The 21006-nt window shown below is 38.7% G+C and overlaps 1 protein-coding gene across 5 annotated transcripts in view; it reads right to left on the bottom strand.

Annotated features, from left to right (window-relative positions):
* Nucleotides 1–21006, bottom strand: part of DMD (dystrophin) — a 1698782-nt gene that overhangs the window by 56838 nt on the left and 1620938 nt on the right. For 2 of the 5 annotated variants that reach the window (XM_060087208.1, XM_060087211.1), the window contains 7 exons: nt 16966–17132; nt 14365–14476; nt 12834–12970; nt 12095–12133; nt 7751–7816; nt 6594–6659; nt 3716–3874 (listed from right to left, as the gene is read on the bottom strand). In XM_060087208.1, the coding sequence (XP_059943191.1) occupies nt 3716–3874; nt 6594–6659; nt 7751–7816; nt 12095–12133; nt 12834–12970; nt 14365–14476; nt 16966–17132 (746 nt within the window). Of the gene's footprint in view, nt 1–3715; nt 3875–6593; nt 6660–7750; nt 7817–12094; nt 12134–12829; nt 12971–14364; nt 14477–16965; nt 17133–21006 lie in introns of those variants that run through there. The other 3 variants (XM_060087209.1, XM_060087210.1, XM_060087212.1) reach the window with 3 other exon arrangements.

The raw sequence follows: 21006 nt of genomic DNA, 5'->3' as shown, positions 1-21006 counted from the left end.
AAGCAAACTTTGAGTTTGCAATGCTGACACACAATAGAGCAAATTCTCGACATCCAACAGGTCTCGACCGAACAGGTGAATCAGAATTATCTGTGGTATGAGGGAGAAACATTATGCAGAAGTGAAACATTAAAGACCGTATAAGTCACTAGTCACCCAAATTTATGAGAGCCACTGTTGAGAAAATTTAGAGTCAGACTTAGCTTTTGCTCAGAGCTTTCGCCTTATCTTTGTGGCATAAGCCAAGAATCAGAGAAAGCCAGTGGAGGGAGACACGCGGGGCTTAGGATTTGGAAAATGAATTCAGAACATTCTAAATTTATGACAAAGTAAGGCTTGGTGCTCATCAAAGCAGTTTGAAAAAGGGAAGCATTCTGAAAAGCAAGCAGAAGAAAAGCTTTCAAAAGGCTTTCCTCTATGAAATTAGGACTTAAAAAGAATTTTAGCCAAAAGTACATGCATGAGTGCTACAATAAAAAATGAAAATAAATTCAGCTTCATTTCAATTCATTTATTCATTAACTTATTCAACAAATATTTATTGAATGCTATGTGGCAACAACTGGGAGAAATGGAATTCTAAAGACAGAGATAAGATATCCTTGAGACACTTCCTAATTAGCCAATTTCTGCTTTCCAAGGGGATGGTGGGGAGTGTCATGAATAACAGAATTCAATAAACATATCTAGTCAGGAATGGGGATCTTTTCAAGCCTCTTTCCCTTGCTAACTGTCATTTGGAGATAAGCCCTTGCCACAGGATAAAGGAACACAAAATACACATAGACATGTGTCCAAAGGACATGAGATACTCTCAGTTTTAAATATCCTTTCCCATTTGCTCTAAATGTCTGCTTGTATTTGTCAAATTATGTAGCCAATTTGACTAGAGAAATACAGCTAGGTTGGCGGGCACAGAGAGGGGACATCTAATGACCTCCCGGGTTCTCTCAGAGGAAGGACAGGAAATGGTGAATTACAGGCTCCTTTAAGCAACACTGAACTCAAGGATCATGAAGACAAAGCTATGGCTCTGAATTTCTTTGAGAAGAACTGCAAGAAGACAGGAGAGGATAGAGCAAAGAAAACCAGAGGCTGCCTTCAGGAGGGGAGCTCTGTAGAGACATTTCTTGGGATTTGGTAGGAAGTGAAAATGTGACAAAGTAGAGAGAGAAAGAAGGAGGCTCATCCTGACCTTTACTTGAGGGTCAAGATAACTTACAGAAAGACTTGCACCAATACCAGATTCTTCATTTTGGAGCTCTAAGCAGCCCTGGTGCAATTTATTTTTTCTTTCTTTCAGAGAATAAACCATGTCATTCCTGGGGAACGGTCTTGAATATCTTTCAGGGTAAAGTGGTTATCACTGTACCACAAGTAGATGGGCAGGTTTATTCATATGTAGTCCTAAAAATATTCCCTCAAGTAAAGGTACATTCCATGGAATGTGCCACAGTTCTACATAAATGAGATTTACATAGGATGACTCTTCTTTAGGCTCTGGGGCAAGGCACAGTGGGCTATTTTGAGTCAGAAAATCTGGATTTGGATTTGCTTCTGCCACTGGCTGATTGTGAAATTTGGGTCAAGCCATCTGAACCTCTCTGAACCTGCATTTTCTCATCCATCTTCTACACAGAGCTTTTAGGAAGATTAAATGACCCCAAATGCATTAAAGTGCTCTGAAAATGATGAAATGATATACCAATGAGAGTTCCAGTACTCTTCACCAGCACTCTTTGGCCTGGTTGTCATGGTATGGAGGGCAAGTGTAGTAATAATAAACAAGACAGAACTCTTGACCAATGAAATGGAAAGATATGTTACACAATGGACAATCATATAGTACAAAAATATTTTTATTCCTGGGTAACTTCAAATTCTATTTATAATGCCAAACCAACTTTTTCTTCCTATTTGACTTTGACCCCTAAAATAATTAAAGACTTAACATAAACGAATACCAGTGATCCTCAATAAAGTAGAGGGAACGGTTTTATCTACCACGATGTTCATTGCCAGTCTTACAAATAAGGCCAAAACCCACAGAATGTTCAGTATTACCTCCTGAATGGCATGTGTGTGGCATCCCCTCTGTATTCTTAACTCAGGCTTTTACCAAACATTTCTGGAGAACCCGTTAAATAGTCACACTGTGCTAGGTACCATAGGGGACATTAAGAGAATTAAAACACAGGCCTTATTCCAAAGGCATTCGCTATCTCCATTACAGGGAAGCATTGGGAATAACTGATAAAAAGGCAAACTGAAACACAGGTCTCTGAGAAAGGTCCAAAGTATTCTGAGAATATAGACAAATGACAGATTACTTCCAAATGCCGGGATCTAACAGGGCTCTGTGGGGAAAATCATTCTGAGCAAAGACATGGAGGATGGGAAGGACTCCTTTGCCAGATATGGCAGTGGAGCGATGGGGGTTAGTAGCTAGGCTGAGACACAAGCTTGAGCTCGACCCAGAAAGTGGATGAGAGCAGGATGCATTCAGAAACAGCAGCCACAACAGCATGGCCAGAACACAGGCACAAAAGAAGATGAAGTTGTAAAAAGCCGGTCAAGAGAAAACTGTGGAAGGTTTAAAATGCCCAGCTGAGAAGCTAGGTTTTTTCAAAGATGCAGAAGTCCAGTGAAGGAACAATGCCATGATGGGTCTTGGTTCTGGAAAGATGCACAACTACAGTCAGTAGGGAGGATTTATTGGAGGGGTGAGAAAGAGACAAAGGGAAGCCAACCAGATAAGGAGCTCTGGCCATAGGTCAGAGGTATTGAGAGCTAGAAAGAGGCCAGTGGCAGGAGAAAGCAATGGATGAATGGCAATTTGCCTTTTCATCTTGAGGTGACATACTCCCTGAGGGCACTGGTTCTCAGACATACTGTGTTGCCTAGATTAAGAGGTCCTTGTGCCTTGGGCTAAACCAAAGAGACGAAAGTACTCAAGTCCCACAGATTTGAGCATTTGCTCTTTAAAGACTCGCCTAGTGGCATCTGTCTAAGGAAGGCACACTGAATTAGAAGTGATCGTGTGCAACCAAGGGACCTGTGATATAATAAATGTAATACAAAAGTAAAAGTCCAATGATTTGCATTATCCTAACATCACACAATATGCCAGATCTTTGTCCTCTGGGCAGTCATTATGAAATTTTCTTTTATAATTTCTGCTCTTTTTCCATGGACATCTTTTTCAGGTGATGACTGACAACTGGAATTGTCTCACTAATCTGCTAGGACAGTGAGCATAAACGACTGCTGTATTTGACGATGGAAGCTAAGATGAACTAATTCATTCCCAAATGTGACCGATGAGCCTACTTTCTTAAATGCTTTGAGATAGATAATATGGCCAAACACATGTACAAATCGTATCATCATAAAATTAAATGACCTACTTTGTTCTTAAATTCTATTCTCAAACATAAAATCAAAGCCTCTGAAACACATGCAACAAATCAAATACCACCATCAGCATTAATTCCTTTAACACCTACTATATGAGTTCTTACTTATGCTATTGCATTCATTTTCTTCTTTCGGATGACAAAAAAAAGAGAGAGAGAATCTGTAAGTGGAGCTAAACAGATTATTGGAGAAAACAATTAGACATAAAATGACTCTAAGTGAAGATTCCTGGCACTTTTCTATGTGTGCAAGTGTATGCACTCTGCATACCAATGACAAAGCTAGAAAGAAAACTCACCTGTTTTCTTCCTCAAGATCTGCTAGGATTCTCTCTAGCTCCCCTCTTTCCTCACTCTCTAAGGAAATCAAGATCTGGGCAGGACTACGAGGCTGGCTCAGGGGGGAGTCCTGGTTCAAACTTTGGCAGTAATGCTGGATTAACAAATGTTCATCATCTCTGGAAAATAAAATCAAAGGTTTTGGTTTTTTCCCCCCTTATTTTGCCTTGGGGGTCAGGGACTTGGGTGTGTATTTTAAAAGAGAAACAGTTATTTGCTCTTAACAATTAATTAGACCCTTTTTCCTGCTTTTAAAGACCTTTTGATTCTCTTGAAGTTGTGGTCTACCATCCTGTTGGTGACAATTCCAAGTGTTTCTTGCCCAGATTTTCCATTGAATGTGGTTGGCCTATTTACATGGGTAAATGAATGGTAGAATTACAGTAATACTGGGACTCTACGTTGACAGTTTAATCAATCGTTAGTAAATATTAAGAGACGTAATAATGGCTGTATAATGTTTTTGCTACCAAGCCTGTCAAGACAATCTGTTCACTCACCCACTGTGTTGTTGATACTGACCAGGAAAAAACTGAAGCCGTTAAAATAATAGAGTAAATATTTTCTTAAGCGGAAAGCAATGCAACTGAAAAGTGTTGCTTTGGTAAGCCAGTTTCAACTTATAAACCCCACAGAGGCAGGATGGTAACAATAATGAAACTACGGATAAAAATGACTATTTCATTCAATTATTGTTTAGATAGAAAAACAAAAACTGGCAGGGAAAAAAAAAAGCCATTAAGGTGACTAATACAAGAGGAATGAACAACTCACTCCTCAGAGCAGCTTTTAAAGACTAACCTTGGGGGACAAAGAGGCCAAAGGCTTATATGTTGGGAGGAAGCCGCAATCTTCCCTCATTTCTAGGAACTCTCTCATACACAGAAGAAATGATTTTCTAAATGCATCGCCCCCAGCTCCTGAAAAGCCTGTGTACCTCCGAGTTATAAGAACTTCATTCTGTTCTTAGTGATAGGCTAAAGCCCTTTGGTATCAGTAAGATGATATGTTAATTTTTCCCTCTCCACACCCCTTTAATTTCCTTTTCTCATCTCTATGTCCTCTGAGTTGAAAAAATTTCAGATACTTAGGGAAAAAATCCTCCTCATTTAAATGATCTTGGTCCATCAAGTCAGATAACTGGTTGGTTAAGTTAAAATTAAAATAATTATTGGGTGTTAAAAACAAACATTTAAGTGAAGTCAACCAATCTACCAAACCACTTCCCCAGATCTTCCCCGAAGATATCATGATATTACCATCCAACATTGAGTCAAAATGGATTTTATGCCCTCAGAATAAGCTAAAGCTAAATTTCGTTTAAAAATAAAACAAAAGCAGTTTTGATCACCTAATTTGTTAGCTCTCTTCCCAAATTCTGCAGTTTGATTGCTAGGACCTCCCGTGTTTAATTACAGCATATAGTTATAATTCAACTTCTCTTACTGTTTTCTGAGGCAGTCACTGAACGGCAGCCATTATTATACAGGTACAACGTGAATTACTGTGAATGTGCTAGAGCTTCTCATATTCAAATCAGTGACCCAAAGAAGCAAATCATTCAGGTTGTTTACATTTCGTTGATTCTTTGGTTACATATTTTTCTGTCAAAGTAGTTTATATATTAATACTATTAATACTTTTCCCCACAGCTAAGAAAGAGAATGCACCATAGTTATGTTTGGGGGGAAAGGCTGTTTTGTCTTAAGTAACTTAAGTCATATATGAATGGCTGAGTGTTGACTTTATTCTTTATTATCACCTTGATCACCTTTATGTACCAGATGAGATGACTTATTCTCATGTCTTCAATAACCAGTTATGTATAAATGCCACGTGGATACTGTTTCCTTCAGTCTAATCCTCATAAAGCCTGTTTCTCATCTGAGTGTGACCTTGGGTTGCCACACCAACTACACAGGATAAATTTACCATTCTCCCTTTGCCTAGATTCTCTATGACAAAGTGGTGAGACATCCATAACTTATCAAAGTAAAAACATTATTGTACCTTGACTAGATTTCATCTCCCTAAATTATCTATTCAGTTAGCAGATCCTTATTTTGTCCTCCATATTTGCTTCTCAGTCTGTTCCCTCCACCTCAGCCTCTTGGTTCATGGCAAGATTCCTTATTGTGAATACTTCCCCTACTCTGTAAGGAAGCCTCTGTTTCCCTGCCATAGCTGTGCTCTCCGCCAGTTTGAGTATCGCTCTCTCGCCTTCCTTAAATTTGACAGGCCTGGCTTATCATCCCACTACAAAACCGTGACCTCAATTTGTACTTCTTCTTCTGAAACCCTTCACAAGATAGTCTCACCTTACTTAGCTCTTGAAGACGCTAAATCACAAAAATCTACTAGCTAGGATCTCTAAAGGAAAATGCCCATCTAGCCTACCATATGGGAATGCCAATGCAACTACACCAAGATTATAGTTCTGCTCCCCACGAGTGGAGAAAACACTACTTAGCCATCACTTTAAAAATTAATATCTAATCCCTTTAAATATCCTGCAGGTTTGGTCAAAGATTAAACATTTAATATAGTTTAAGTATTTGGGACCCTGCAATTTGTGGTAGTATGGCATTAAATAAGAATAAGGCAAAATGTTTTGGAACATTTTGGAACATCTGGAATACCAATAAATGCCACAGTTTGGATGAGCTCATTCTGTGTCGGGTTGTCAAGAGTTAAAGAAAAAAAAGTAAATGCAAGTCTCCTTGAAAGATAAAATGAATATTAAACGCTAATTCCTATCCTCTGCGCTACCCTACCTCTAAATCCCTCAAAGCAATTTCATGGTCAGGAACATTTTGTAAAAAGAGACAGGATACTTACATGCTCTCATTAGGAGAGATGCTATCATTTAGATAAGATCCATTGCTGTTTTCCATTTCTGCTAGCCTGATAAAAAACGTAAAAGCTCATTAAAACTTATGTGACTTCTTAGAATCTATTCAAGACCTAATCGAACATTCCTGAAAACTAAAGGATAAATCATGTCAAGAGGAGAAAGGAATCCTTCATATTAAAGGATGTGTGTGTTGGCCTAACCGTCTGAGGCAGTGAGTGGTGGACCACAGCTAAGTAAGTAGCTTTACATTTACGCTGCAAATTACAAGAGAAGTTGTATTTTTTTTCTTCACCGATTGATCTTCCTTTCACTGAGAAGAGGCCTTTGTTTTCACGAGAAAAGCTTCCCTGACAACAAATACACTCCGTACCTTACGCTATCCCATGTGTTTTTTAAGACAATTAAAGATTTCCACTGAAGACGGAATTATATATAGCTAGTTAATACTTCCTATGGTTGATAAACATGTTTAGCAGTTAGACTATTGGTAAAAGATAGATTCACAGTAAGTTCTCTATACATTCTGCCACTTTTTACCTTCAAAAACCTCCTTCACCTCAAACAATAATAAAGTCTTTTTACAACTTAAAAGTGAACCAAACTCTTACGGATTTATTTAACAAGCATATCTTACAATCAGCAATTTAGTTTTTAGATATACAAGTTACCTCAAACACAAAGGAAGTGGGACAGAAAGGTCCAGGGATGAGGAAAATGAGTGATTCTCTTCTTTACAGCATAGTATGTAAAATACACACAGAACTGGAAAGCCAGTGCTTTCATAGTCTCCATATAACACAGTATAATTTCTTCATATACTTATGACTGGTCTAGCAGTTTTCTAAGAAGGTTAAATAATTTCTAAGGCAATTGATTAAACGTGCTCAGTATATAAAACATAACAAAGCTATCAGGAATGTTTAAAGGCCTGGGTTAGGGGAGACTGTTCTGGGCTGATGCTCTTATTGGTGTCCAAAAACAACATGCAGTGGAACGGCATGCACGTTAGAGGGCAAGCTGATTAGTAGAAATCAGACAAGATTGGGGAAAAAGAAAAGATTTGTTTAAAATTAATATAGGTTAGCTTTCCTTGGTTAGTTATTTCAATCAATATTTGCCTGGCATTCAACTAGTCTCATACCTGCTAGCATAATGTTCAATGCGTGAATGAGTATCATCGTGTGAAAGCTGAGGGGACGAGGCAGGCCTATAAGGCAGAAAATGTTATTAGTCACAGATACCATCTATTAATGGAGAAAAAACCCCCACCACACAGTTATGTTATATACATGGCCTAGAATGCTTTTATCCTAATATTAAGGATAATGTACACATTTAGCTGTTCCTGTATCTTAGATATCATCAAGTATTTAGAATCCAGGTTTGAGAGATGATTTCTCATACTTCTGCTTTTCTCAGAAGCCATAAAGAGAGATCAAAAACCTCTCTGGAAAGTTTCAATTATAGAAAAGGTCGGGGGGACAATCTCTACGTGACATTCTGTCCTCCTGTCTTGTAATGTCTCATATCCTAGAGTTCGGAAACTGTGTTAGCAGTATGTGGTTTAAAATTTTCAACAGTTTACACCTGTGCCATTTATTAGCTGCCTTCTTATTGAATGGAAGCTGTACATTTGCCTAATAAATTTGCAGTTAATGATATCAGTTCTGAAGAGGCCACACCAGTCCATGACTACTTAAGATTCCACGTATCAAGATGTCTTGGTTTGTGCAATTTTGTAAGGAAGGAATCTATCTACCAATTTAGCAGCAGGACTATATTACTACTTCATAAAGCAAAACTGAATGGCCCTAAATTATAATGTGATGTTTTAAAAAGAATGACTAACTTCAATAGGATGTCAGTATCTGAAATATTTCTTATTAGGGATACTGTGTGCTAATACACAGAGGGGAAAACGAGAGGAGGATTAGCAGGTATAGTCTATTTACTTTGGGGGTATAAAAACCTACATTTTTTTGGCTTCACAGACGAGAATTTTGGTAGGGTTGACATGTTTTCACCTTTTCATATCTGATCTATTAATTATCCTCGAAGTTTTTATAGTATCTTTTAGATTAACCTTAGGAAAAAATCCATCTGTTCTGAAAACCAGTTTGGGCTTGGGCTTTTTTGTTTTAACTGGAATAGGACAAAAGGTCGCTTCCATTTCTCTCCTGACGCAGAAAGCCCTTAGGTAAAGGCATGAATCCAAACGTCAACAGAAACCTATTCAGTAAGGATTAGTTTAGTCCAATGTCTAAGCAGCATTCAAGGACTTGGTCAGGACACTAAGAAGAATATGTCTGTTTTTTCTTACATTAAAAAAAAGAAGAAAGAAAGAAAAACGTGTAGTTACCTAGGCTTACATAGGAAATGTGCTAGAGATCTATATTTCTTAAAGAAGACACACAATCATAAGATGATTACAGCACACTACAGCAAATAACCAGGGAACTGAAATCTTGCCTGAGAGATAAATGTCTTATTTATGAAACCAAAGTTATCTAGGTCAAGTGTCACCATAATCAACTTTGGAATGAATTACGAAGATGCTTAAACTGTCATGAGGAAACAAAAGGATGACTACCCAATTTACTAGGCAGATCCAAAGATTTCCAGGTTAATCTTCATTCTAGTTTTGGAGATAATCTGCTAATTTCTTAGAACCCTGAACAGACCATTATTAGAAAAATTCTAAGGTTTGCTTTGAAATATTCACTACAGGTCAAGATAACTGAGTACCTGGATTACTTAGTTTATAAGCCCTATCTTCTGGAACAGACCAGTCTTTCGATTACATACTTCTTATAAGCTAAAAGCCCACCATCCAGGAAAATATATTAGTGTTTCCCCTTGTAACAGTTGCTACCTTGGTAGTGTAGAGAAGAAAGAAAACATGAGACCCTGGAGCATAACTACACCGAGAAAGCTAGGCATGTAAATGCAAAATACTTTAATAAAATCTTAAACAGAAAATCTTAGGCAGAGCTTTAATTCTTAGCCTTGAGGATACTTCCGTGTTATTTTTCTTATTAGCGTACATAGCACCTAAGACAGCATGCATAAGCTCAAGAACTCGTAATAACCAAGCAATCTAAAAAATATAGATATACACTAACGGAGGTACTTATTAAACCAGAAAATGGGCCCAAAGGGAATACTGGTCAGAAAAGAATCATTTAAAAATCAAGAATTAGTAAAAGTACAAAATTACGTAGTCCAGAAACAAAACTAAATGCAAAGTCTTCTAAAATGCTTTTCCAAGAGAAGGTAAGAATACTGTTCTCCCTTCTCACTTCCTAAATACAAAATGATATACCCCCAAAAGGATTATTCCTACTATTCCTATTACTGCTAATGGCCAATTCCATCCCACCCACCACCATTTTCTCTTTTGTGACAACTCCATTAATACATTTTCAAAGCAGAATAGCTCAAAGAATACTGTTTGACTGTCTCATTTGTGGACAAACAATATAAAAGGTTTATGCTAGGTTTACTTTCAAATAAAATGACAAATGCAGGCAAATGAGGGTTTTTTTCTAAGGAAAAACAAAAGATCTGTATCTCAGTAAACTTTCAAATTCTGTGATCCATACTGAATGGATTAAATGCTGTCATCGTCATAGGATTTGTTAACTTTGGATAGAGTTCTTGCAAAATAAAACACCTTAGGACCTGGCTCTTCTGCGTGAACAGAATAGCTTTACAATTCATTTCATAAATTATTTACCATCCCATGAGTAAAGACTTTAATAAAATTATTGGTATTACAGGGACTTTAGCCTGCTGGGGTTGTTTTCTTCCTCAAAGTTAGAATTTCCCACTATTTCTGAATAATCTAGCATACTGTTTTATAAAAAGGCTAAGTGGGGCTAGGTTTCAGTTGTTAGAGAAGATATTTTTTAAAACAATGTTATTAATTTTAAAGTTCTTCAAAATTTAAGAAAGACAACTTAAAATAAGTTATATTAAACTGTCATGAATTTTTCTCATTAGCTTATGTATACAGTAAACTTCTTCCTCTAGTTAGTTATTCTTTATTATGTTGTGCTACCTCTATGTGTTTTAAAACATTAACCTTTAGCGTATTTTTCTTTTGGATTTGTCAGCTGGTTAGATTTACTTTGTGTTGGAATAAGTTCTACTTGCTTATCAGGATCCAATCAAGCTTAGAATTTCAGTATATCAATTAAATTTTTTTTAAATTTATGAAAGGCTTTACCTTCTATAAACAAATAGACTACCTGGGATGGGAAAATAAGTACTAACAGCAAGGAACATAACTGAATCTAAATAACTCCCCAAGTTGTTTAAGCATGATGATTAAAGAAATCGGGTATAGCTACCATATCTCAAAATTAAAGGGCACAATAACGCAGCTTTACAAAAGAAAGGAAAGTCTTATACTTCCTTTAGGCCATAAAAGACTTAAAATAAACTTCAATTAATAGTTTGCGTTTATCACTATAGGATTTTTTTTTAAAAAAGACCTACTTTAAATTAAATTACATGGTGGAATAAAAAAGACCCAATAAAAATGAACTGAATTCTTATATAAGCACGTCTTCCAAATTGGTCATTACCCTCTTATATATAATAGAGCTGTCTGACTTTAAATAAATGTTTTAATAAAGTACACTTTGAAATACCAAAATTTTGTTCTAAAAACCCCGCACAATATAACTTTAAAACAATGCACACTTTGTTTGCTGATATTTAAATCACGGACTCTAAAAGGAGTTTTCTGATGACATTATAAACTCTGAGATAAGTCAATTATCTGTTAATATCTAGTATTAGTAGTATTAATAATACACACCAATAGTAATAACAAAGACTACAGTACACTTTCCTTCCGGTGTAAATGTGTGTTTATGAGCTGGGTATTTAGCTTGGAGAAGAGAGCAAAGTGAGTTTAGGTCAAAATGGAGAAACTCATGTATATAAACACTGGTCAAATAGCATGGCATTACCTGATAAAAAGTCCACATGTCTAATTGAAATTATTCAACCATACTCAACATCATACCATGAAACAAATTTTGATTTTAAATAGTCCACTTATAACAGGCCCTAAAGAGTGAACCATCATCCTTTTGAAGGTCCTAAAGCATTGAATCTCTAGAAATATGGCTAAAGAATGTTAATCAGAAGGCTCTTCCCTGCTTATAATGAAAGAATATATAAACGTGTCTCCCAGGAATATAAGTAACAACCCAACAATTTCTTTGATGTTAATTTGCACCCCAGGCCAGGATTTCTGCTGGTTTACATTTGACCAAGTGGGGACCTGAAAACCTCACTGATTCTCCTGATCTGTGGTGGATGGCACCCTCAAAGTCTTATCAAGGGAAAACTTTTTGAAATGAAGGAAGGGAAATTAAAACGTCTTTCAACAAAACAAACAGAAGAAAAATTTTACAAAATCAAGCAAGCGAATGTGTTGGTGATAGCAGCACCCTTCAGTGGAAGTACTCACGCAGACTCTACCGGCCAGAAGTTGATCAGAGTAACAGGACTGCAAAACAAAAAATGAGGTGGTGAAGAGAGACACAGGCAAGCTCAGCCACACACACACACACACACACAAATTACTGAAAGGTCAAAATAAATGAAGTCCAATTAAGTATGAACCATGGAAAGCAACAGCCAGACAAAGGTGAAAAGTGAATTAAAAGAAAACCAGTTGTGCGACTGCCATCAGAGTTATGGAAAAAAGAAGAGAAGGTTCAAAAGAGGTGAAGACATCATCATTTTGGTCTAGAGAATCATAACTACTTACTGTGAAGAAATTTCCTGTGACTATATTTTTTTTCAAGTAGAAAAAAGTGACTAGATACGACCACACAATCAGATACAGAAAGACACACGCCTACTGATTTGTAAGGGAGGAAAATCAAAATGAAATCTTGGATTCACTCATTTGTAAACAGTCCCATATTTCTTGCAAGCCTTGTGAGGTAATTAGGAGCCGGAACAGTGGTGGTTTACTCCCTGTGAGATACAGTTTAACTTTTGGAAAAGGTCACTGTCATGGGACAATTGACATGGAAAATGGCGACTGAACATCAGCTTGCTTTTCTCTTTTTGAGATACAGTAAATCTAAAGAAAGAAATAGGAGAGACTGTTTGCATTTGGGAGTGAAGGAAGGTATTCAGCTGAGAGGAGCTCAAAGATACGTCAACTGAGAGGCTGGTTTGCTTTGGCCACTACTCACGTTTCCATGTTGTCCCCCTCTAAGACCGTCTGCACTGGCAGGTAGCCCATTCGGGGATGCTTCGCAAAATACCTTTTGGTTCGAAATTTGTTTTTCAGTACCTTGGCAAAGTCTCGAACATCTTCTCCCGATGTAGTCTGAAAGGGAAATCGTGCTGACATCAGACTTGGGGAGGGGGTATAATCTCAAGAGAAAGCACAATTCCAGCACTCTGCCTCGGAGCACTTGTTTTATTATAATTAAGAGCAGGAGGAGTTGAGAGCAAAGGCTTTGGAATCACATGAAAACGCGGTTTTGAAACCAGACCTGCCATTTACCAGTGGGGTTAACGTGGCTGAGTTATTTACCTATCCAAGGCTCCAATCACCTATACAATCGGGGCAATAACACCTCAACAAGTTGTGATGATGAATAAATGAAGTATACCAACTACTGGGCTACCCAACAAATGGTAATTTATAGAAGTCTGGAGGCCAGAAAGTTGACCTTCCGTTTTGCCACACTTTATAGTAGTTTTAAAACGATTTTGTCCACATTGCTATAGTATTTCACCCACTAAATACCATTCTATTCACAGCATGGTACATTCTCCATCAATGAGTACCTTTGCAAAAGGAATCAAAATGAGGAAGACAATGAAATAACTGGGAGAATCACTCTGAAGATGGAAGAGAGAAAAGCTCTAAAGCAGAGCTTCTCAAACTTTGATGTGTTGGATACCACCAGCAGACCTTGCTAAAATGCAGGCTTTGATTTAGGAAGTCCAAGGTGGGCCCTGAGGTTCTGCATTCCTAATAAGCTTCCAGGTGATGCCAATGCTGCTGGCCCACAGATCACACTTTGGATAGCAAGCAGCTAGTGTTTAAGGAACAAAAGATTTACACCCAGGTCTGTGTCCACCAAGTCCAGGCCCTTTCCATTTCACCAGTGATTTTTCAAAGTCCTATTGGCCACTGAGCATTTTCCCAAAACAACATCTTAGGAGAAGACTCCAGCTCTTAATTATAGAACCTTGGGCAAGCTTTTTTAACCTTAGGATCTCAAGAGTCCTCAACTATAAAAAGGGGATGAAAATAATACCTATCTCACACAGAGTAGTTTAAAAGGTAAATGCCTAGCATTTAGTTGCTAAGTGTGAGCAAGATTAATTTAAGTGGTGGATTGCGAATTTTAAGGAACCTATATTACCCCACCCCATACCCAGTGTGCTCCATGGCCGTAACACCTCTGCACACAGCCCCTAGGGATGTGCAAACTAAACGTGAAAATGTCTTCCCTACAATCCACGAAAACAGAAGAAAAACCTATTGATTCACCCAACAATATGTGTTGAGTGTCTACGACAGTCCACATGTGCCAGGCATCCCACTAGGGATAAAGTAAATCCCGGAGTCTACAATTTGGAGCCACTTTAGCTGGGCAACATCTGGGGAACTTACAAATCACAGCGTGATACATGATCTGTAAGACTGCACAAAACTGAAACTTCTTCCAGGTGAACTAAGTCACGTCAGGGAGGAATCTAACTTACCGGAGTGCAATATTCCACCATGGGATAGTGCATTTTGTGGCCTTTTGCAACGCGACCAGAAAAAAAGCAACTTTGGCAGATGTCATAATTAAAGTGCTTTAGACTCCTGTACCTGGTAAAGAACAAAAACAAACATATATGTTATTTCTTCAAATCAAATTCCCAAAGAACGCCCTTTAATAAACCTCCTTCCACACTGTCTTAATTCTGGAAACAGAAGGCAGGGTTCATTAATCCCATAAGGTAAGTGATTAACTTCCTACTTCCAGATTTCTCTGGTGCTTCTCCTACAGTATCAAAATATTTTGGCAGGGCTTCCCTGGTGGCGCAGTGGTTGAGAGTCTGCCTGCCGATGCAGGAGACATGGGTTCGTGCCCCGGTCCGGGAGGATCCCACATGCCGTGGAGCGGCTGGGCCCGTGAGTCATGGCCATTGAGCCTGCGCGTCCGGAGCCTGTGCTCCGCAACGGGAGAGGCCACAACGGTGAGACACCCGTGTACCGCAAAAAAAAAAAAAAAAAGTAAAATATTTTGGCAGAAAGATTATCCTATAAACATTTGGAGGGAGGGGAGAAAAACTCAGCTCTTATTTAAACTCCACTAGGAACTCTTTCAGATTAAGTAGGAAGATAGTGGCAAACTTCCAGGCTTTTGAAGACCAGATACTAGAATTTGAAAGAACTTCCAGAAAGGATAGATTGATGCATTGCGGGCTCCCATACCCATCAAAAAGGCACAAAAGTTTTCTGAGGGAATTATTTTCAAAAAAAGAAAATTATCAAGATAAAGCGTTTCATAAGACAAAAGAAAATTAAACAAGAACTCTCAATTAAACCAAATCTTGCTTTAATTACATTTTCTGATTGACTGAGATGACTCATCTTCAGATTGTTACTTGGATAATCTCTTTTATCTGTCTCTCTTCAGAAACCCCTCATCACATTACCTCCACATGATAATGGAAGCCCCAAGAAAAGACACATTTTGGGTGAGATGTAAGTACTACATGGTACATTTCCCCCCCCTTCTCGGAATGCTGTATTCTTCGTTTCATACCGTCCCTGCCTTGTGCTTTCTCAGATAAGAATCTTAGCCAATTAAAATAAACATATTCCTTATGTCACATATGGGAATGTGGGAAAAAAAGCTACTGTTTTTAGATCCCAACCAACTTCTGAGAGTGGGGAAAAGGAGGAAAGAGAAGTGCTCATTCCTAAAATAATCTACTTTCATAAGGGCAAAAGAATTGAATGTGAAAATGCTCTCTTTGATCCTCCAAAGCATTCTCCTTTTTCATTTTATAAAACTTCCCCCAGTATACAAATCTTACCAGCGAAGGAAGCTGAGAAAAGAAAGGTAAGAAATGCAATGGAGCCCCGCCCCCCGCCCCCCACCCCCCAGCATCACTCTTACCTGCCAAAACCAGGAAGGAAAAAAAGGTGTCCTGTGCAAGCACTGCCTACTCAATGTTGTCTATCTAGGCTTTAGAAACCTCTGAAGGTTTCTGTAAAACCTCTTTGTAAACAGCATGAAGTATGGTAGGACAAACACCCACGGTAAAGGAGCACAGTGAATGAAAAGCACACAAATGGTACAAAGCAGTTATTAGGAAACAAAGTAACGAAACAAGTCTAAGCATAACCAGAAATGAGCGTCTACTTAGCTGATCAGTGGATTCTGAACAGGCATAGATGATATAGCTAGTTTACAACTTGACAGCTTATTCGTTGCTATGGAAACCCTGATGTTGATCCAGATGTTTAAATACATCAGCATTTCAGAATCTGGATTTGGGATTATTGTTCAATAATATTAATTCATTTAAAAATATCCTCTCTCCCCAAACAGGTCAACAAGACTGAAGACTTAAGAGCCAATCGTTTTCTGGGACATTTCTAGAATATCAGAATAATAACCTGCGATGTTTCCTACCACTTTCAGTTTTCAATTTATAAGGAACGTTTTCTTTTTTTAGCTGCTTTGTGAATCTTTCATTTACTTGCACACTTTATATTCCCTCAGAAGTTCATTAGGATACTATGAAAAGAGCGCAATCAGATTCACAGATAAAGAAGTATGTTCTAGGGTGCTCGAAACAATTCTTGTTACCTTAGGGCAAGAACAGTGGTGCAAAGTGATTAAGAGACTGAGCTACCGTGATAGGTCTCCCAAAATAGAATCATCCCTTAGTTTTATAACTGATTCTTGGAGAGTTTCTATAAACAGAAAAGACCATGGAAAAAAAGAAAGAGATGACCAAAATGTTTTGGTTTGAGGAAAGAGGAGGTACAGTTAATCTGTATATACTTGATGGACAAATATCTTGGTGGAGACAGGCAGTCAGTCCCCATCGACCAAGAACATGGCTCTGCAGAGCTGCAGAGTGAAAGCTGAGAAAGACGCCTGCCTAGTGAGGTAGATGCACTAAAACAACCCAGTGATCCGGGGAGTGACAGGAGTGATCAATGCTCCAGCCTGATCACCTCCTCTCCCACTGTGCAGAGGACCAAACTAACAGCAACTGGTAGAGGAGATAAAAGATCAAGTCATAAAAAGGTGAGACACGATCAAATAAAATGACATTTGGGGGCGTTCCTCATACCTGAAGCCGATGATTGGACACTCCTTGCAGATATTACACTTGGCCTGATGCTTGGCAGTCTCCGCAGCAGCCACTCTATGCAGGACGGGCAGCCATACCATGGACTGGGGTTCCAGTCTCATCCAGTCTAGGAAGAGAGCCGCTTCAATCTCAGGCTTATTATTAGCCTGCAAAGACAGGAGGCCGAAGAATGCAAGGAGAGAAGGTAAGAAAGTAAAGGAGGCAAATGTCAGCTCAGTGAGGCCCACTCTTCCCAGGCTGTTTCTGCAAATGTCCCCCCAGCATCTACACAAGCCACCTACCCCTAAAGCTTTGGGAAACTGCTATTACTCTGTTTGGCTACTAGATGACAAGAAAGCAAAGCAAAACAAACAAACGGAAAAAGTAAAGCAAAATACACACCTGGGAGAGACTATATTTAGCTCCAGTTTTGGAACAGATGCATAAAAGTTAGCCAGAAGTAAAATGCAAGTGTTTATGGATAAAATTTCAAAGGAGAAAAAGAAAAAAAAAACAACTCAAGGAACTACTGCTCCCTTTTTTTCTAGTGAATCTGTTTCTCAGTGTTTCATAGAATCATAATGAAGAGGCTTTACAATTCATCTGGCCCCAAAGCTTCATTTTACAGACAAGACAGCTGAGATGTAGATGAGAGAAGTGGCTTTTTCAAAGTCCAGACAACTAACTCCCTGGCAGCAGAGCTGATACTAGCAACCAAACCTCCTGGTCTAGTGCTGTTTTCATGGTGGCCTGCTGCTTTTCTGTCTGTCTGTGTGTCTCTAGTTCTCTCTTTTGGAGTCTAATAAATACCATTCTTCCCAGCGAGTACAATGATTTTAGAAAATTCAAAATATTACTTATCCATCACTTGACTGGTATGTTACCACAGTCAAGATTTTAATTATATGTTGTTTTTAACCCTACAAGACAGCGTTTTGTGTTTTTATACTGTTAGATTGACCCATATATTGACCACTTTTGGGGGGTTTGTTTCTCCTTGTGTCCTTCATCTCAAATCTCCCATCTGGGATCAGTTCTGCCAAAGTGTATCCTTCAGTATTTCCTTTTGTTAAGTGTCTGTTGATGGCAAATTTCTCAGATTCTATTTGCCTGAAAGTCTCTTTTTCTATGCACATTCTTGATAGCTATCCTCATTGGGTATAGGTTTTTAGATTGAAAGGGTTTTTCTGTTTTTGTTGTTGTGTTTTGTTTTGTTTGTTTTGATTGTGTTTCAGCACACTGAAATATCATTCCACCTTTACCTCACTTTCTCTGCTGCTAACTGTTGACAAGTCAGCTGTGAAGCTGTTGGTCCCTTGAAGGTCATCTGTCCTTTTCCTGTCTTGTACTGTACGTCTAAGATTTTATTGATACTTTTTAGGATTCATGGGGCTTCATGAACCTGTGGGTTAGACTCTTTAGTCAGCTCTGGAATCTTCTCAGTCATGATCTCAACAAATACTGCCTCTTCTCCATTCCCTCTCTCCTCTGCTTACAGAAACCTATTAGGGAAATGGTAGACTTTCTCAATCTAACCTCCATTTCTCTGAACAGGCTTTCCTTAAGTTTCCCTCTATTTTCGGTCTTTCTGTGCTTCATTCCCAATACTTCCTTCTGCCCTACCGCCTGGGTATCTAGTTCTCTCTTTAGCAGCATCCAGTCTACTGTAAGCCCATACATTAAGTTTTAAATTTTGATTATTGTACTTTTTAGTATCTATAAGTTGTATCTGGTCATTTTTAAACATCTTTATTGGGACAAAGTTTATTCTGTTTTTTGGGGATGGAATGTCATATAAGTATCAATTAAGTCCGTCTTCTTTAATGTATCATTTAAAGCTTGTGTTCCCTTATTTCTTTTCATTTTGGATGATCTGTCCATTGGTGAAAGTGGGGTGTTAAAGTCCCCTACTATGAATGTGTTACTGTCGATTTCCCCTTTTATGGCTGTTAGCATTTGCCTTATGTATTGAGGTGCTCCTATGTTGGATGCATAAGTATTTACAATTGTTATATCTTCTTCTTGGATTGATCCCTTGATCACTGTGTAGTGTCCTTCTTTGTCTCTTGTAACATTCTTCATTTTAAAGTCTATTTTGTCTGATATGAGAATTGCTACTCCAGCTTTCTTTTGATTTCCATTTGCATGGAATATCTGTTTCCATCCCCTCACTTTCAGTCTGTATGTTTCCCTAGGTCTGAAGTGGGTCTCCTGTAGGCAGCGTATATACAGGTCTTGTTTTTGTATCCATTCAGCCAGTCTATGTCTTTTGGTTGGAGCATTTACATTTAAGGTAATTATTGATATGTATGTTCCTATTACCATTTTCTTAATTGTTTGGGGTTTGTTATTGTAAGTCTTTTCCTTCTCTTGTGTTTCCTGCCTAGAGAAGATCCTTTAGCATTTGTTGTATAGCTGGTTTGGTGGTGCTGAACTCTCTCAGCTTTTGCTTGTCTGTAAAGGTTTTAATTTCTCCATTGAATCTGAATGTGATCCTTGCTGGGTAGAGTAATCTTGGTTGTAGCTTTTTCCCTTTCATCACTTTAAACATGTCTTGCCGCTCCCTTCTGGCTTGCAGAGTTTCTGTTGAAAGATCAGCTGTTAACCTTATGGGGATTCCCTTGTATGTTATTTGTTGCTTTTCTCTTGCTGCTTTTAGTATGTTTTCTTTGTATTTAATTTTTGATACTTTGTTTAATATGTGTCTTGGCATGTTTCTCCTTGGATTTATCCCGTATGGGACTCGGTGCTTCCTGGACTTGATTGACTATTTCTTTTCCCATATTGGGGAAGTTTTCAACTATAATCTCCTCACATATTTTCTCAGTCCATTTCTTTTTCTCTTCTTCTTCTGGGACCCCTAAAATTCGAATGTTGGTGCGTTTAATGTTGTCCCAGTGGTCTCTGAGACTGTACTCAATTCTTTTCATTCTTTTTTTTTTATTCTGCTCTGCGGTAGTTATTTCCACTATTTTATCTTACAGGTCACTTATCCGTTCTTCTGCCTCAGTTATTCTGCTATTGATCCCTTCTAGAGAATTTTTAATTTCATGTATTGCGCTGTTCATCATTGTTTGTTTGCTCTTTAGTTCTTCTAGGTCCTTGTTAAAAGTTTCTTGTATTTTCTCCATTCTATTTCCAAGATTTTGGATCATCTTTACTATCATTATTCTGAATTCTTTTTCAGGTAGACTGCCTATTTCTTCTTCATTTATTAGGTCTGGTGGGTTTTTATCTTGCTCCTTCATCTGCTGTGTGTTTCTCTGTCTTCTCATTTTGCTTCACTTACTGTGTTAGGGGTCTCCTTTTCACAGGTTGCAGGTTCGTAGTTCCTTTTGTTTTTGGTGTCCACCACCAGTGGCTAAGGTTGGTTCAGTGGCTTGTGTAGGCTTCCTGGTGGAGGGGACTGTTGCCTGTGTTCTGGTGGATGAGGCTGGATCTTGTCTTTCTGGTGGGCAGGACTGCGCCCAGTGGTATGTTTCAGGGTGCCTGTGACCTTATTATTATTTTAGGCAGCTTCTCTGCTAATGGGTGGGGTTGTTTCTGTCTTGCTAGTTGTTTGGCATAGGGTGTCCAGCACTGCAGCTAGCCGGTCATTGAGTGGAGCTGGGTCTTAGCGCTGAGATGGAGATCTCTGGGAGATTTTCGCCATTTGATATTACATGGAGCCGGGAGGTCTCTGGTGGACCAATGTCCTGAACTCAGCTCTCCTACCTCAGAGGCACAGGCCTGACACCTGTCCAGAGCACCAAGACCCTGTCAGCCATACGGACAGACCAAGTTCAGCCAAAGTTGTGATACTTATTTCCCTTGTAGGAGTCCACATGGTATTAAGAGGCACCGTGGGAAGAGTATATTAGTAGGTACCATGTCTTGGGTCCTGTGGATTACCTTTTCCTTCAGCCGCACCACCTCCTGGCAAGCCTTGAGGAGACGGGGCTCCTGTCAGCGTGAACTGGACCCCACAATGTCCCAAAGCCAAAGCCCCAGCAAGTCCTGAGGAGACTTGGCTCCCGTTAGCATGGACTCGACCCTGTGTTG

This window comes from Mesoplodon densirostris, chromosome X (genome assembly GCF_025265405.1).
Source record: "Mesoplodon densirostris isolate mMesDen1 chromosome X, mMesDen1 primary haplotype, whole genome shotgun sequence".
Classification (NCBI taxonomy): Eukaryota; Metazoa; Chordata; class Mammalia; order Artiodactyla; family Ziphiidae; genus Mesoplodon; species Mesoplodon densirostris.
Note: the sequence above shows the minus strand (reverse complement) of the source record. Positions and strands in the feature narration are given on the sequence as shown.